Here is a 19,510-nt window from a genome sequence, read left to right on the forward strand (position 1 = left end):
ATAGATTTGTTGAGAGTAACTTGTCTTTGAAAATCTCTTCCAAAATCATTCTTACATGTTGGAACTAGAATAAAATAGAAAATTTAGAAAATGAAGAATTGGAAGAAGAAGAAGAAGAAGAAGAAAAAAGGACATTGGATTTTTATTCAAGTACCTAAATTGGAATTGATTAGCAATAAAGGAGGTGGAGAAAAGGAACGGAGAGAAGAAGAAGAAGAAGAAGAAGAAGAAGAAGAAGAAGAAGAGGAAGGAGTAGAAAAAGATGAACTACTGTAGATTTAATGAGAGTAGCTTACTGTCTTTGAAAATCACGTTAGGACAAAGATGGTTCCGTATGTAGAAAATATTATGATCCTGAATCATTCATAGAAATAAAAATATCATACAAATAAATATGAAACTAGAATAAAATAGAAAAATAAGAAGATGAAGAATTAGAAGAGGAAGAAGTAGAAGAAGAAGAAGAAAAACTAGACGTCAGTAAACACACCACCAATCTCTAAAATAGACGTAACGTCTCATTGTAGTAGTTAATAAAACGTCCGCTAGGCGCGACGCGTAGCTTTAGCGCTAGCCTTCAATTTTTGTTCAGTGCACTACTGAAAATTTCTCAGTACGTTTCCAACCGTCGCGAGGTGAACATCTACGACTTTCTAACCTCAAAATTTTCCGTTTTCCCTCTCTGACACACACGTGATAGTTACGATCTACTGTAACACAGCCATGTGCTGATGTTGGTCTAATTTATTGAATTGAATTTAACAGTGTAGTTTCATACACAGTCCACAGTTATTATTTATATAAAGTGGTTTATTGTTTCATGAATTCCACAGTTACACAGTGGTTCACAATTATTGTATTACTCAGTTAGTTATCAAAGTTTTTACAATATTATTGTTTCATAAATTTCACAGTTATACAGTGGTTCACAATTGTTTACTCAGTTCATCAACGTTTTTTTTACAAGGAAAATGTGCGAAATATTCTCCGAAATGTTCGATCGAAATAATTTAGTGTTTTCTGCGAATGAACTACGAAATACGAGAGTGTGTTTTCTTGAATGAAACTGTTTTTGTGTGGTGATTTATAGCAGTTTTGGTGTTGATATAACGGTAATTGGTGTGTATTATTATAGGAATATTATAGTATTAATAAAATCTTGTAGAACTTTTAGAGGGAATTGGTGTAGGATTTTCAATGACAGGCTAGGTTACCGGGGTTTCAGTTTTCTTTTGAATAATTGATTTTAAAAGTTTCATTTTAAAAATATATTGAAATCTAGAAGTATTAGGGCAAATTGGTGTAAAGTTTTCATTGAGGTTTCAATATTCTGCAATTGAATAAATGATTTCAAAAGTGTTTTTTTTAATATATTGAGATCTAGAAGTATTAGGGCAAATTGGTGTAAAGTTTTCATCGAGGTTTCAATATTCTGCAATCGAATAATTGATTTTGAAAATTTTATTTCAAAAATATATTGAAATCTAGAAGTATTAGGGCAAAATGGTGTAAAGTTTTCATTGAGGTTTCAATATTCTGCAATTGAATAAATGATTTCAAATGTGTTTTTTTTTAATATATTGAGATCTAGAAGTATTAGGGCAAATTAGTGTAAAGTTTTCATTGAGGTTTCAATATTCTGCAATTGAATAATTGATTTTAAAAGTTTCATTTTGAAAATATATTGAAATCTAGAAGTATTAGGGCAAATTGGTGTAAAGTTTTCATTGAGGTTTCAATATTCTGCAATTGAATAATTGATTTTAAAAGTTTTATTTTAAAAATATATTGAAATCTAGAAGTAATAGGGCAAATTGTTGTGAGGTTTTCATTGAGGTTTCATTATTCTGCAATTGAGTAATTGATTTTAAAAGTTTCAATTTGAAAATATATTGAAATCTAGAAGAATTAGGGCAAATTTTTGTGAGGTTTTCATTGAGGTTTCAATATTCTGCAATTGAATAATTGATTTTAAAAGTTTCATTTTGAAAATATATTGAAATCTAGAAGTATTAGGGCAAAATGGTGTAAAGTTTTCATTGCGGTTTCAATATTCTGCAATTGAATAATTGATTTTAAAAGTTTCATTTTGAAAATAATATATTGAAATCTAGAAGTATTAGGGCAAATTGGTGTGAAGTTTTCATTGAGGTTTCAATATTCTGCCATGAATAATTGATTTTAAAAGTTTCATTTTGAAAATATATTGAAATCTAGAAGTATTAAGGCAAATTCTTGTGAGGTTTTCATTGAGGTTTCAATATTCTGCAATTGAATAATTGATTTTAAAAGTTTTATTTTAAAAATATATTGAAATCTAGAAGTATTAGGGCAAAATGGTGTAAAGTTTTCATTGAGGTTTCAATATTCTGCAATTGAATAATTGATTGGAAAGTTTTATTAGAAAAATATATTGAAATTTTGTAGATAGAAAATTAGAAAGATAGAAAATCTTGTAGAAGTATTTGGGTAAATTGGTGTAGAATTTTCAATGACAGGCTAGGGTTGCAAAGTACAATTTTCTTCAATCGAATAATTGATTTTTTAAATTATTTAATTAAAATTTAATAATAATAATAATAAATTAATTAATTTAAGTCTTGAATTTTAAAAGTCTTATTATGAAAATATATTGAAAAAACCTAGTAGAAGTATTAGTGTAAATTAATGTAGAGTTCTCTCCAACAGGCGAGGGTAGCGGGGTTTTGGATTTCTTCAACATTAAGTAATTGATTTAAAATTTCATTATTAATTCGTAGCTATTCATATTATCAAATTCGTGAGACTGGGTAAAGTCTGTGCAAAGGCTAAAAATAAACTTTTTACTCGTGATATTTTTCAAAGTTTTTATATTTGTATATCATCAAGCTATCAAAATGAAAAAGTTTTCTCAGGAAAACATTTTTTCTGATCATTAATTTTTGAGATATGAGCGCCTAAAGTTTAAATTTTTGGGACAGAACATTTCAAATTCGGTAAGAGATAAATCCATGAAATATAGAGGATAGATTCTTCATGGTATTATTGATCTAGTAAAACAAAAGTTTTCTGAAAATATTCAATGTTAAGATTAGTTATTTAATTTACTGAAAATACTTTTAGTTGAGTTATTTTTTGGTAAATTGAATAAATTTCCAAAATTGATATTTTCAGGAAATTTTGTTTTAATAGATCAACAATACCATGAAGAATCCATCCTCTAAATCTCATGGATTTATTTCGCCGAAAATGCGCTTCATATAAACATTCAAACATTAAGAGAAATGCCAAACCGTCGACTTGAATCTTAGACCTCACTTCGCTCGGTCAATAACGTGGACCTCACTATAATTCAGGGAATGTTGGGATAATCAATTAATATAATTAGATTCTTGAAAAAATAATTAGGAATAGTGTAGCCTAAAGTTGAATTTTCTATAGTAACAAAGTGTTTTATTTATTTTTTTAGATTCAAGGTCTAGTTTTCGAGAGATTCAAAAACCAAAAAACTGCCCCAAAATGCTACTGAGGCAGGGAGTGTTGGGTTGTGTACCCCTGTTGAGGATTTTGATAATACTGTTTGTGACAATACCCGACCGAAATATAGTGTCAAGTGCTAGAAGACATTTGCCCCTCCATGGAGACGATATATTCAGGAAATCTCAACATGCTGCCGGTGAGTCGAACTTGTTTATTTATTTATTTATTATTTATTTATTTATTTATTTATTTATTTATCATATTTATTTATTTATTTATTTATTTTTATTTATTTATTTATTTATTTATTTATTTATTTATTTATTTATTTATTTATTATTTATTTATCTATTAAAATGAGTAACAATAATCATATACAAGCTCTTTCGAGCATGGCCGCCAGTGCTTAATTTGTAAATTTTCAGCTGCCAGAACTCTGGCTGGCCCAACTACCGGGGGGTATGGAATACCCCCCATGGGAAGGATGACCGGGGGTGCACCCCCGAAATTTGTTTTTAAATTTAGCCTTAAAAAACCCAGTTTTAAGTCTGTTTTCGATTATTCTAATTTCCAATTACGTTTAATGTTAAACAAATACAGATTTTATCAAATTAAATGGTAAAGGGTAATAGTTTAAATTGCCAGAACTTTCAATTCAATACTTTGAATTACAAGAAGGGAGATAAATGAGAATGAAAGCAAACTTCAAAGATGAACTATACTATTTTTATTTGTGTCTACAATATTATTACAAAACATGGTGTGTATTGATACAACTACATTACGTTATGGTAAGTTCCGGGTTCCGGTCGCCCTGGGAGGAACCGGACCGCCGTTCCGGTGCGTTCCGGCACAAATTTATCCCTGATTAAGGTGATTTACGACTCACACTGGCGCACAAGGAATCTTCCTTTTGCCGGTGTTTTTGCCTCACCTACTGTACTTATGCATGTGATCATAAATTGAATCTTCATTTTAAAACTATTATTTATAATATATAAGGATATCTTCATTATTATATCTAATTAAATAAATGTATGTATCTTGGTTTAAGTGCAGTAGCATATACTTATATTAATTTTTTGTAAAGCTTTTTTGTATTTTGTTTTTGGCAAATAAATTCATTCATTCAAAAAAAAAAAAAAAAATTAAGCACTGATGGCCGCACATGGGAGTAGGCCTACCGAATACATAACATTTAATAATACATAACATTAGTAGTTCTGTGAACAGTAGCCCTCGCGCTCAGTAAGCTACCTGTTGTTATGTTTTCTCAAAAAATAATAAATAATTTATCAATTTAAAATGTCTAGTAAAAATCCTAAATAAACATAGAGCTTTCTGTCCTATCGTACCGTGACGTGTCGTCCCGGAATGTGAGTGTGAGCGCTGTTATCAGGTCTGGCTGCAACTGTCTACAACGTTGATGGAAAGATACATTTTCAAGATGTTCGATGTTTTGAACGGGTAGTATCATAGCCACCTCTAATACAAGGCCGCGGCCTACGATATTGCAACGTCGCAGTGTAGGCCTAAAATCTAATACATGATTGGTGAAGAAGATTTAAAAAAATACTAGCTGATCTTTTCCACCAATCATGTATTAGATTCTAGGCCTACACTGCGACGTTGCAATATCGTAGGCCGCGGCCTTGTATTAGAGGTGGCTATGGTAGTATTATATAGTCCACTAGACAGCTGATTTATGATGAATAATTCTATGGTCTGATTTTTACTCTAATATTGGCGTATGAAGGAGGCTCCTTTTTCCTTTTATATTATCCTTGAAATGCAAAATTTCCAAAAACCTTGTATATACGTTGACGCGCAATTTAAAAAGGAACATACCTGTCAAATTTCATGAAAATCTATTACCGCGTTTCGCCGTAAATGCGCAACATAAAAACATTTAAACATTAAGAGAAATGCCAAACCGTCGACTTGAATCTTAGACCCCACTTCGTTCGGTCAATTATAGCCATTAATATAGTAACAGATTTTTTTTTTGGTTTCTAGCAGGTAAGCCGTGCTCCGCGAGCGTCTAATTAAAAACTTGATACACTGAAAACTTGACCTACTGAAATCTTGAAGAATTTGAAATAGGCCTATAACCATCCTCGGTTAATTAAGAATCTATATGCAAAATGTCAAGTTAATGAGTTGAGTAGTTGAGACGTGATGATGCGTCATTCGTGAATTTCCTATCCCCTACGTGTATACGCCAGTTCTTTCCTCTATTATACTAGTAGTTCTGTGAACAGTAGACCTCACGCAGTATTCTCATCCACAAGTACCTGATTGAAACTATAGAACTTATGGAAATACAGCAATAGACTGGCTTTCTCCACACATCTGTGTAATCACTTGTCAGCTGATTTATGATGAATAATTCATAGTGGATTTTTACTTTATATTGGCGTATGAAGGAGGCTCCTTTTTCCTTTTATATTATCCTTGAAATGTAAAATTTCCAAAAACCTTTATATACGTCGACGCGCAATTTAAAAGGAACATACCTGTCAATTTCATGGAAATCTATTACCGCGTTTCGCCGTAAATGCTCAAAATATAAACATTTAAACATTCAAACATTTAAACATTCAAACATTTAAACATTAAGAGAAATGCCAAACCGGCGACTTGAATCTTAGACCTCTCTTCGCTCGGTCAATTATTATAAACTAGCTGGTAACCCGTGCTCCGCAAGGGTCTAATTGAATACTTGATAAACTGAAAACTTGACCTACTGAAATCTTGAAGAATTTAAAATAAGCCTATAACCATCCTCGGTGAATTGAGAATCTATATGCAACCTTTCAAGTTGATGAGTTGAGTAGTTGAGTAAATGCTCAAAATATAAACATTCAAACATTTAAACATTTAAACTTAAATGCCAAAGCGGCGACTTGAATCTTAGACCTCACTTCGCTCGTTCAATTATAGATTCGAGAGACAATATTGATAATATACTAACAAGATTCAACAATTAATATGAGATCAGATATAGGGGGATGACTTGAATCACAGCTATCTACTATAGAAGGCGGTGGCAACAGAGAATCGGCAACCATGTTGTCCTATCATTTCCACCAACTTTATTACGTCAATCCCACTATAGGGAATACCAATAGGAAAATTTCAAATTTAGTCATCAAAGTCTAGGAAATTTTATAGCAGTGCAGTGTGTATTTTAGCGATTAGTATAATAGTTTTAATTGATTAATTGCCGGTCTCAAATGGGGCGAATGAAAAAGACATTAATTGATTAGAACTCCTTCAGTAATTAGGCTAGTATGGAGAAGAAGGAGAAGAAGAAGGAGGATGAGAAGAAGAAGAAGAAGAAGATGGAGGAGGAGGAGGAGCAGAAAGAGATGATGAAGGAGAAGAGTAAGAAGGAGGAAGAGAAGTTGAAGATGAATGAGGATGAGGTGAAAAAGAAGTAGAAGAGGGACGAGAAGGAGGAGGAGGAGAAGAAGTAGAAGAAGGAGAAGAAGAAGAAGAAGAAGGACGAGAAGAATAAAGAGGACGAGAAGGAGAAGAGTAAGAAGGAGGAAGAGAAGATGAAGATGAATGAGGATGAGGTGAAAAAGAAGTAGAAGAAGGACGAGAAGGAGGAGGAGGAGAAGAAGTAGAAGAAGGAGAAGATGAAGAAGAAGAAGAACAAGAAGAAGGACGAGAAGAATAAACAGGACGAGAAGGAGAAGAGTAAGAAGGAGGAAGAGAAGATGAAGATGAATGAGGATGAGGTGAAAAAGAAGTAGAAGAAGGACGAGGAGGAGGAAGAGAAGAAGAAGAAGAAGGAGGAAGATAAGAAGAGGAAGAAGGATAAGAGAAAGAGAAGGTGAAGGGGAGAAGAAGAAGAATGACGATGAGAAGGAGATGAGGAAGATAAGATGAAGATGATGAAGGAGGAGGAGAAGAAAAAGGAGGAAATGGAGAAGGATGAGAATGAGAAGAAGATGAATGGGGAGAAGGAGTAGGAGGAACAGAAGGAGGAGCTGAAAAAGAAAGAGAACCAGAATGAGGAGAAGTAGGAGAAGGAGAAGAAGAAGAAGAAGGACGAGAAGAATAAACAGGACGAGAAGGAGAAGAGTAAGAAGGAGGAAGAGAAGATGAAGATGAATGAGGATGAGGTGAAAAAGAAGTAGAAGAATGACGAGAAGGAGGAGGAGGAGGAGAAGAAGAAGGAGGAAGATAAGAAGAGGAAGAAGGATAAGAGAAAGAGAAGGTGGATGGGAGAAGAAGAAGAAGAATGACGACGAGAAGGAGATGAGGAAGAAGGAGGAAGATAAGATGAAGATGATGAACGAGGAGGAGAAGAAGAAGGAGGAAATGGAGAAGGATAAGAATGAGAAGAAGATGAATGGGGAGAAGGAGTAGGAGGAACAGGAGGAGGAGGAGCTGAAGAAGAAAGTGAACGAGAAGGAGGAGGAGGAGGAAGAGGAGAAAAGGAATTGATTGATTGAGTACTTTATTTATGTAGATTACAATATATACTGGCTTATACACTTATATACAATAGCTTACAATACAGCAAAATTATAGATGAATTTAAATAATATAGACTAAGAAAATAATTATTGAACTGTATATGATATGAAAAAAGCAATTTGTAATATAATAACTATAGATAATTATATTGTTGTGCATCTACATAAATTGGCGGAGCTTTGGACATATCAATGTGCATTCTTCGGAAAGAATATTAAAAATATCCTCCCCACTAACTCTCTACCAAAGGAGGAAGATAAGAAGAGGAAGAAGGATAAGTGAAAGAGAAGGTGGAGGGGAGAAGAAGAAGAAGAATGACGACGAGAAGGAGATGAGGAAGAAGGAGGAAGATAAGATGAAGATGATGAAGGAGGAGGAGGAGGAGAAGAAGAAGGAGGAAATGGAGAATGAGAATGAGAAGAAGATGAATGGGGAGAAGGAATAGGAGGAACAGAAGGAGGAGCTGAAGAAGAAAGAGAACGAGAAGGAGGAGGAGGAGGAGAAAAGGAATTGATTGATTGATGGATTGAGTACTTTATTTATGTAGATTACAATATATACTGGCTTATACACTTATATACAATAGCTTACAATACAGCAAAATTATAGATGAATTTACATAATATAGACTAAGAAAATAATTATTGAACTGTATATGATATGAAAAAGTAATTTGTAATATAATAACTATAGATAATTATATTGTTATGCATCTACATAAATTGGCGGAGCTTTGGACATATCAATGTCCATTCTTCGGAAAGAATATTAAAAATATCCTCCCCACTAACTCTCTACCAAAATGGAAGAGAGGAGAAAAAAAGGAGAACGAGAAGAAAAAGAAGATTGATGAGAAGGAGGAGGATGAGTGGAAGGAGAATATGAAAAAGAAGAAGAAGAATTAGCTTAATTATTATGGTTGTAGCATTTCACTTAAAAATTGTCAGCATCAATTGAATGGATGTTATATTCATAAGGATTGCTGAAATGCCGACTGTTTAAAGTGAAACTCGCTTTATTTTTCAGTAGCTTCAAGTTTGTTTGGCGTATAATATTACTATATTGTTGTTGTTGAAGCAATAATTTTTCTGAATAATTATTGTGAATCGTAGTTTTTTGCCAATAATTTAATTTATAACCCGAATTATCCTATTCTTTCTTGATTCTTCAATTGATATTCTCTCTCACTCTCTCTCTCAATTTTCTGTTTTTTTTTCTCTTAAATATTTATATTAATCGAGACTTTAACAAAATTTCCATTAATAAATAAATCCTTAGTTTAATTAATCGAATTAACGTTTTGGTAGAGAGTTAGTGGGGAGGATATATTGAATATTTTTTCCGAAGAATGGACATTGATATGTCCAAAGCTCCGCCAATTCATGTAGATGCATAACAATATAATTATTATTCATAGTTATTATATTACAAATTGCTTTTTCATATCATATACAGTTCAATAATTATTTTCTTAGTCTATATTATGTAAATTCATCTAAAATTTTGCTGTATTGTAAGCTATTGTATATAAGTGTATAAGCCAGTATATATTGTAATCTACATTAATAAAGTACTCAATCAATCAATTAATCAATCTCTCTCCTGCTCTTTCTCTCTCCGCCACTTTGTATCATCATGGGTCACCTTTCTCTCATGTTCTACTTCTTATCTAAGGTTCTTCTTCGTCGTTGTCTCCTTCTTCTTCTTCTTTTCCTTCTCGTTCTCTTCCTTTTCCAACTCCTCCTTCTTCTCCTCCTCCAAATCCTCATTCTTCTCCTTCTAATCCTCCTCCTCATCCTCTTCTTCTTCTTCTTCTCCTTCTTCTCCTTCTTCTTCTTCTTCTCCTTCTTCTCCTTCTTCTTCTTCTTCTTCTTCTTCTTCTTCTTCTCCTTCTTCTCCTTCTACTTCTTCTACTTCTTCTCCTTCTTCTCCTTCTTCTTCTTCTTCTCCTTCTTCTCCTTCTTCTTCTCTTCTTCTTCTTCTTCTTCTCTTCTTCTTCTTCTTCTTCTTCTTCTTCTTCTTCTTCTTCTTCTTCTTCTTCTTCTTCTTCTTCTTCTTCATACTGAGCTGATTCTATCATCAGTGAAAACTCATACATTTCATTATGATGAATATTTTTGTAATGATGAAAATATTAAATCATATAGTGCGGTCCACGTTATAATGGCAGTGCTTCATTAGAAATGGTATTGCTATCCTTGTCTATTATTCAACAAATCGGATTGCGCTATCTCTTTTTCGCTTTGCTCTGTTCCCAGAACGGCTTTTAACAATGTAGATTGAATAATTAATTAACAAAATATTTCATCTCAATTATGAAGTTAGTGAAAATTCTTGCTTCATAAAATTTAATTGATTATTTTAAACGAGAATGAACAGTTAATATTACATCAAGAAACCTGTATCAGCTACCGTCTATAGAAGGCATTGACAAGACTGAGGATCGGCAACGTTGTTCTCCTATCTTTCTCCACTGCCATTATAAAGTGGACCTCACTATAGATTGTTCATTTCAAGTTTTGATGTGAGAAAACCACTCAACAGATGGAAATAAATTGGAAGATTCATTTGTTCAAATGCTAATTAATGATTAATTATTATTAAACGAAAATCCCAATTAAATGCTGTAAATCACCCCGAAGACTTCTGCTACTGCAAATATTGACAACAGGGTAAACAGCTAGATGCAAATTCGATGAGCGCTACTATACTAAAATTATTTGTCAGCCCGGGGACAAATATTTTGTCAAGTGTTTTATTTGTCATTCCAGTGCTGACAATAGTTATTTGTGCAACGTGACAGTTTGCTGCACCGAAAGAAACGTTTACGCCCGAGCCGTAGGCGAGGGCGGAATGGTTTCTTGAGTGCAGCAGAGGAACTTTGCGCACGTATTTCACATTAATTTTTTCCTACAGTTACCATTGAATATGAAAAGTGGGTAATTATGGGTAAAATTGCCTGAAATCCATCAAATGTTTTTCTGTGTAATTTTATTATTGATAAAAACCTTAATCCTAAAATCCTAAAGTCCTCGTTGTCCTTGGTTATAAATAAAGAATAATAATTAGCGCGTTGTGCTTGGTTGCACCTCTGCTCACTATAGCAGCCACAGCAGTCACTGTTACCAACTTCATTTTGATTTTGCTGCACTGTTGCTCCATATAACCTACTAAGTATTTTGCGTTGCCATGTTGCAAATCTGGAGTGCAGAAAAATTTTTCCCGCACTAGAGCGGAAAAGTGATTCTTTGCGTTCTGTAATCAGTGCAGCAATGGCCACTTTTCAACGTAACTGTAGGAAAATAATTTTTGTATAGTAGCGCTCATCGAATTTCCATCTAGCTGTCTACCCTGTTGTCAATATTTGCAGTAGCAGAAGTCTTCGGGGTGATTTGCAGCATTTAATTGGGATTTTAGTTTAATAATAAAAACCACTCAAGTTTGTCGCTCCATTTTCGAAGCACTCTGTATAAGTCCATTTCACAATCTCCATGCATCCAAACCTCATTTCTTAATATTTCCACACTCTCTAAAACCCTTACATCCTCCCTGAAAAATGAAATCATCGAAATTTTGAAAAATATCCCTCATTAATTACATCTATCATCCACTTTATTATAAAACTGGAAGTCTGATATTGATGTATTTTCGGGGTTTTGAAATTGTATTTTTGGGCGGGGTCCAATTTTGGAGCGCCTCAGATTAAAAAGAAAGAAAAAAATGTTGGTGACTTTTATAAAATAACTGGTAAAAATACGCTTACTAATGATATAGACTGTACAGACGGAGTTTTTGAAGGATTTTTGGGTTTGAAGTATGGGTAGGTTGCAACTGAATTTTGAAATTGACTGAAACTGATTTTGTAACATATTTTTCTAATTTATTTCAAATCGAGTTTTGTCACTGATATTTGAAACTGAATTCATGACACATGTTTCAAATTAATATTGTCACTGTTTTGTATATTTTTACTTTCCAATAGGGTAATAGGGCAATTACCATAGGTAAGGAAAGTATTGCTTTCCGAAAAAAATTAAGGTACCCCAATTTCTAAATTTCTATACGTTTCAAGATCCCCTGAGTCCAAAAAAGTGATTTTCGGGTATTGGTCTGTGTGTGTGTGTGTGTGTGTGTGTGTGTGTGTGTGTGTGTGTATGAGTGTATGTGCGTCTGTGTACACGATATCTCATCTCCCAATTAACGGAATGACTTGAAATTTGGAACTTAAGGTCCTTACACTATAAGGATCCGACACGAACAATTTCGATCAAATGCGATTCAAGATGGCGGCTAAAATGGCGAAAATGTTGTCAAAAACAGGGTTTTTCGTGATTTTCTCGGAAACGGCTCCAACGATTTTGATCAAACTTATACCTGAAATAGTCATTGATATGCTCTATCAACTGCAACAAGTCCTATTATATCTGTAAAAATTTCAGGAAATCCGTCCCAAAGGCAAAGTTTGATTTTAGATTCCCAATTATCAGGATTCAGATACAATCTAAACAAGAAAATTCAAGTGGAAAAGATTGAGCATGAAAATCTCTACAATTAATGTTCAGTAACATTTTCACCTAAAATTGAAAATAAGCTTGAAATCCGAGAAAATGTGATTATTAAATTGCAAACTGTTGGCAAATGTTGGTTCTATTAAATCATTCACTACGAAGAGATAGCAGACCTCGTGTGTTTCCAGCGTTATTGACCTATCACCAGCTGTCTCATATATTTGAATAGTAGTAGACTTGAGATGCGCGGGAACACTAGCGTCAGGTGATCAATTTTCATAACTGCAAGGAAAGTTGTGTGAGTGCGCCACACCAGATTTTTCAATTTATTTCAAATCGAATTTTGAAATATAGACTGTACAGATGGGGAGATTTTGAAGAATTTTGGTTTTGAAGTATTGGGAGGTTGCAACTGATTTTTGAAATTGACTGAAACTGATTTTGTAACATATCTTTCTAATTTATATCTAATCGAATTTTGTCACTGATATTTGAAACTGAATTCATGACACATGTTTCAAACTATTATTATCACTGTTTTGTATATTTTTATTCTTCTATTCTTTAAATTGAAACGAGCAGGTAACAAGTGCTCTGCAAGGGTGTTATTGGCATACTGAAAACTTGACCTTTTGAAATATTGAAGAATTGAAAATAGGTCTATAACCATCCTCGGTAAATTGAGAATCTATATGCAAAATGTCAAGCTAATCAGTTGAGTAGTTGAGACGTGATGATGCGTCATTCGTGAATTTCCTATCCCCTACATGTATAAGCATAGGGAAACAATTTATAGCGTAAGTAGATATCCCATGGTATAGGGCGTTTATGTCGCAACTTTTATTGTTATCTCAAGCCGTGTTAGTTCTTTCCCGTGAAGCTGTGTAACGCTGGTAGTCTCTTATACTTTGGTAGAGAGTTAGTGGGGAGGATATTTTTAATATTCTTCCCAAAGAATGGACATTGATATGTCCAAAGCTCCGCCAATTTATGTAGATGCATAACAATATGATTATTATCTATAGTTATTATATTACAAATTGCTTTTTCTGAGTAGTTGAGACGTGATGATGCGTCATTCGTGAATTTCCTATCCCCTACGTGTGTGTATAAGCATATAGAAACAATTTATAGCGTAAGTAGATATCCCATGGTATAGGGCGTTTATGTCCCAACTTATATTGTTATTTCAAGCCGTAGTTCTTTCCCGTGAAGCTGTGTAACGCCGGTAGTCTCTCATACTTTGGTAGAGAGTTAGTGGGGAGGATATTTTTAATATTCTTCCCAAAGAATGGACATTGATATGTCCAAAGCTCCGCCAATTCATGTAGATGCATAACAATATGATTATTATCTATAGTTATTATATTACAAATTGCTTTTTCATATCATATACAGTTCAATAGTTATTTTCTTAGTCTATATTATGTAAATTCATCTATAATTTTGCTGTATTGTAAGCTATTGTATATAAGTGTATAAGCCAGTATATATTGTAATCTACATAAATAAAATACTCAATCAATTAATCAATCAATTCCTCTTTGGTAGACAGTTAGTGAGAAGGATATTTTTAATATTCTTTCCGAAGAATGGACATTGATATGTCCAAAGCTCCGCCAATTTATGTAGATGCATAACAATATGATTATTATCTATAGTTATTATATTACAAATTGATTTTTCATATCATATACAGTTCAATAGTTATTTTCTTAGTCTATATTATGTAAATTCGTCTATAATTTTGCTGTATTGTAAGCTATTGTATATAAGTGTATAAGCCAGTATATATTGTAATCTACATAAATAAAGTACTCAATCAATCAATACTGTGCCGTTCATACACTCTCACCCCAACAAAACATTAAAAAACGACAATAATCGACAGTATCGGCTTCAGATACCAGTAAAAGTTGCGACATAAACGCCCTATACCATGGGATATCTACTTATGCTATTGTTCCTCTATGGTATAAGCCAATTCCTTCCTTTATTATATTATAGATTCCTAACTTATTTTGTTACTGATATTTGTAACTAAATTTGTGTCGTATTTTTCCAATTTATTCTGTAACCGTAATTTTTCACCGGTTTTGTAACTATTTTGAAACTGATTTTGCCTCATATTTTTGAAACTTATTTGGCAACCGAATTTTCTCCGGTTTTGTAACAACTGATTTCTGTAATTTATTGAGAAAATGATTGTGGAAGCTTCACTAAGATTTCTGATCCCTTATCGACTCTACTCACTACTTTATAATTAGATTATTTTCCAAAATTATTGGACCTTTTTAACGAATTAATAGTAATTAAAGAAATACTAATTAATAACTACTTAAACTACAGAAGTCTCAATAAGGAAAAGAAGGAGTAGAATAAGAAGAAGAAAAAGAAGGAGATTGATTAATTGATTGAGTACTTTATTTATGTAGATTACAATATATACTGGCTTATACCCTTATATACAATAGCTTTCAATACAGCAAAATTATAGATGAATTTACATAATATAGACTAAGAAAATAATAATTATGAACTGTAATGATATGAAAAAGCAATTGTAATATATAACTATAGATCATAATTATATTGTTATGCATCTACATAAATTGCGGAGCTTTGGACATATCAATGTCCATTCTTCGGAAACTATATTAAAAATATCCTCCCCACTAACTCTCTACCAAAGAGAGAAGAAAAAGAAAAAGAAGAAGGCACTAGGAGGAGAAGATAAATTGAAGATGAATAGAAAAGAGAAGGAGAGGGAGAGAAATAAGAAGTAGAAGAACAAAACTATGAAAAATGTGAAAAGAAAAAGACAATGATGATGAAAATAGAAGGCAAGAAAGAAAAAGTAATTATAAACAAAACTATTTCCAAACTACAAATTTCTTATCACAGACTACTCTAGTCTTTTGTCAGACTAATTATTTAAGTGACAATAAAAAGAAGATGAAATAAAAGAAGTGCTAGAAAAAAGTAGTTGTGGGAGAAGTTGTGATAAATGAAGAAAAGAAGAAGAAGAAAAAAGAAGACGATGTTGATGATGAGAAAGAAGAGCAGAAGGAGAATAATAGAATAAAAAAAAGGAAGAAGAAGAAGAAGAAGAAGAAGAAGAAGAAGAAGAAGAAGAAGAAGTTGTATAGAAAGTCAGATGAGGTCAGATGGAGACAGTAAGAGTAATTAACCAATTTTTTTCCCCACCACAAAAGTCTAAAGCTTCAGACCTTCATCTTAAACTGATCTCTTTAAAATGGGTGGGTGACTATGACAATGCGAATTTATGAATGTCCAGAAGTAGGAGAAGAAGAAGATGAAGAAGAGATTGGGGAGGAACAGTATGACAGAAAGAAGAATCTAGAAAGAGATAGTAATTGAACAAAGATTGTCTCAAACTCAAAATTTTCTCATCACTGACCGTGGGGTCCCATCTGACCGAATCCCAAAAGGTCGAAAAGTATACTTTCCCATATAGTCGAATCTCATCTAGCCGATGAGATTCGATCATTTGCGACAAACTACAACATTTTTCTATCAAATGGGATTCGACTGCTTGAGAATCGGTCAGATGGGAAAATCAAATTTTCGACCTTTTGCGACAGTTGAGATTTTCGGCCAAATGAGATTACTATTAAAACTTTTCGATCATTTGGGATTCGACCATTTGGGAAAGTTCAAGTTTTAGTGGCATGTCAAATGACCGATTCCCATTTGGCCGAAATTATTATTTTGTCGCAAAAGATCGAAAATTGAAGATTCCCAAATGGTAGAATTGAAACTTGTATTTTCCCAAATGGTCGAATCCCAAATGATCGAAAAGTTTTAATAGTAATCTCATTTGGCCGAAAATCTCAGCTGTCGCAAAAGGTCGAAAATTGATTTTCCCATCTGACCGATTCTCAAAAAGTCGAATCCCATTTGATAGAAAAATGTAGCAGTTCGTCGCAAATGGTCGAATCCTATTAGGTAGAAGAGTTTTGTTTTCCCATATGGTCGAATCTCATCTAGCCGATGAGATTCGATCATTTGCGACAAACTAAAATATTTTTCTACCAAATGGGATTCGACTGTTTGAGAATCGGTCAGATGGGAAAATCAAATTTTCGACCTTTTGCGACAGTTGATATTTTCGGCCAAATGAGATTACTATTAAAACTTTTCGATCATTTGGGATTCGACCATTTGGGAAAGTACAAGTTTCAATTCTACCATTTGGGATTCTCCAATTTTCGCGAAAAATATGATTTTCCCAACTGACCGATTCCTAAATGGTCGATTCCTATTTGGTAGAAAGGTTTTATAGTTTGTCGCGAATGATCAGATCGAAATCGGGATCTACTCATTGCGCTCACAATGTGTTGAATTGCGCCCAACTGAATGTAGAAGCCCGTAGCACTGACTAGAGGAAACTCTGACGGCTAGATTCGTAGTTCAGCCGCAGCAGGCCTTTGCTCCGGCATCCTTCAGTCTCCCTTCTCGGCTTTAGGGGTTGAATTTTCTGGCGCTCTCTAAAAGTTGTTGAGTAGTTATATTTGAATACTGAATAATTTATAAATAAAAAATTTTATTATAGATATTTTAAAAGTAGGCTACTGTAGTCATTTTTAATGAGAATTTTGTTATGAAAATACTTAAATTCTGAATAAGACTATGAAAAATTTTAAATTTAAATCGAATAAATTTAATTTTAAATTCAATTGAAAGTTTTGAATTGAAAAATTAAGATTATAGGTCCTTATCATTAATAAAAAAAATTAAATTGAAATATCTTTTAGTAGAAATGTGTCTATTCTCCACTTGTGGGATGAAGTAATATATTATTACTAGCTGGCCCGGCGAACTTCGTACCGCCAAATAGTTGATGCATCTCATGACAAACTTTAGCTGGATGCACACCTCAAAATCTATAACCCATACAAGCAATCCTCAAATCCAGACCATCCTATAATTTTTATAGACCAAATAATCAGTTCAGCATACTCTACCATGTGCGTGTACGATAAAATCATAACTGACAGATTAATTGATCACGCATATCATTAGCATATAATCGACGTTTCAATCACGCATATCACGCATTCAATCACGCATTTAAACATTTGAACATTGAATCATTTAAATATTTAAACATTTAAACATTAAGAGAAATGCCAAACCGTCGACTTGAATCTTAGACCTCACTTCGCACGGTCAATAAAAGAATAATCCACTACTTCATGTAGGGAATTAGAACTGTGTGTTTGAACTCAATGAGGCATTGCAGTATAAATTATGTCTGTGCTACTATGAAACTCAAAACAGCTGTTATGTTTTCTCAATAAAGACATCTCTCAGCTTTTATTTTTAATCGCTAAATCAATATTCAATCTATCTTCTTCTCTTCTTCTTCTTATCATTATTATTTCTCTTCATCTTCTTCTTCTTCAGCTCCTCCTCCTCCTCCTCCTCCTCCTCCTCCTCCTCCTCCTCCTTCTCCTCCTCCTCCTCCTCCTACTTCTCCTCCTCCTTCTACTCCTCCTCCTCTTTCCTCCTCATCCTCTTCCTAAGTCCCAACATACTGAAATCACACCACAGCCCAAACTACCGAGCCTAAAAACTTTAATTTTTGCACAACTTGTTTATGGTAGCCTCAAGACATCCACTAAAAAGGATTTTTTCAATTTTCCCCCTGAGGAAGCTGGGGCCCCGCCAAAAATGTTACACACACACACACACAACACACACACACACACACACACACACACACACACACACACACACACACACAAGATAGTTTCCTGAGATGGTCTCTCTTTGATAATAATCTCATGATTATTATACGTGTACAGAAAATTGAGAAAAACCTAGTATATCATCATTGTATCATTGAATTCTCTTCAGCTTGATCGATTTTAAAGCTACATTGAACTCAAAAAATAAGCGACTTGACACAATCATTGTACAATGGTGAGTATGCAATACATTGATTTTCATGATCAATGTACAGAGCTATTCTGAAGAATAATTAACATCTGGAGTGATCCGTGGTCTAGTGGATAGAGTGACACTCATATTATTTAGAGATCCGTCAATAGGGAACTAACTCGGGATAAATAAGTAATATCAATAGGTTTTCAATTTTCGATAGGTTTAATTCTCTTAATCTTCAATAGGTTTTCAATACTCTTCAATAATTGAGAAAGCTCATTATGATTAGAAAAGAGAGCCAAACTCCAGCGCAATTTGAATGAGATTTGAGTCTTTCACATTCCGTATTTTGTAAATGAGAACTACTCCCATTATAGATGAAGTTCACGTATGTTAATTTCTATCATGTAACACAAGTTTGAAAATATTCTCAACTTCATATTTTCTGGTCAATGAATGTAATATAAATGAAATGCAATTTCTAAGAGATTTCTTCAATTTCTTTTGTTGAGGGTAAATTCTCCTAATTTCAGAAAACTTTCCTGGGCTCGAATAATTTTATTCTATTCAGACAATACCATCTAAATAGAGAATTCTTTCAAATTAAAGGATCTCAATCCGACTTGAAATGTAGACAATTTCACCTCTCACAAGTTCAATAATTTGTCTTCTACATTATATCAATCTTCAACGGCATTGATCAGCTTTAGAATCCAAGCCAGTTTTTATAATTCTTATTGATTACTGAATAATAATCACTGAGACTTCACTTGAAATGTTAACATGAGAGAAATTTCGTCAATTCTATGTATTTCAAAACAAACTTCTCAATTTGAACATAGCCTACTAATCCGAATAAAAAGAAGATTGCATATATACTCTAGAAATGATCTCTTAATATAATAGACAACTCCTGATACATCACACTATTATTATACAAGTAACTCAAGTATATCAAGCTCTTGATATTAGTATCAAGTTCTACAATTATAATAGAGTGTGAAGTTTTCTTGTTCCTCGAGAATTATTGAACTCTCGTTTTTATTAGTTTAATCACAATTGAAAGTTCATAATTTTACATAGTATGATCTATCAATACTGAGGGTTCCTTTTGTTAATTCTCCCCTATGTTTTCTTTCTCA

The 19,510-nt window shown here is 33.1% G+C and overlaps 1 protein-coding gene across 1 annotated transcript in view; it reads left to right on the top strand.

Annotated features, from left to right (window-relative positions):
• The first annotated feature begins 595 nt into the window (after positions 1-595).
• The window catches only part of LOC111049655 (dorsal-ventral patterning protein Sog), a 106,786-nt gene continuing 87,871 nt past the window's right edge, over positions 596-19,510 (top strand). Inside the window, 2 exon segments of the mRNA XM_039440591.1 lie at positions 596-1,112; positions 3,449-3,655. Of these exon segments, the coding sequence (XP_039296525.1) occupies positions 3,499-3,655 (157 nt within the window). The 5' untranslated portion in view covers positions 596-1,112; positions 3,449-3,498.

Source organism: Nilaparvata lugens, chromosome 14 (assembly GCF_014356525.2).
Source record: "Nilaparvata lugens isolate BPH chromosome 14, ASM1435652v1, whole genome shotgun sequence".
Lineage (NCBI taxonomy): Eukaryota > Metazoa > Arthropoda > Insecta > Hemiptera > Delphacidae > Nilaparvata > Nilaparvata lugens.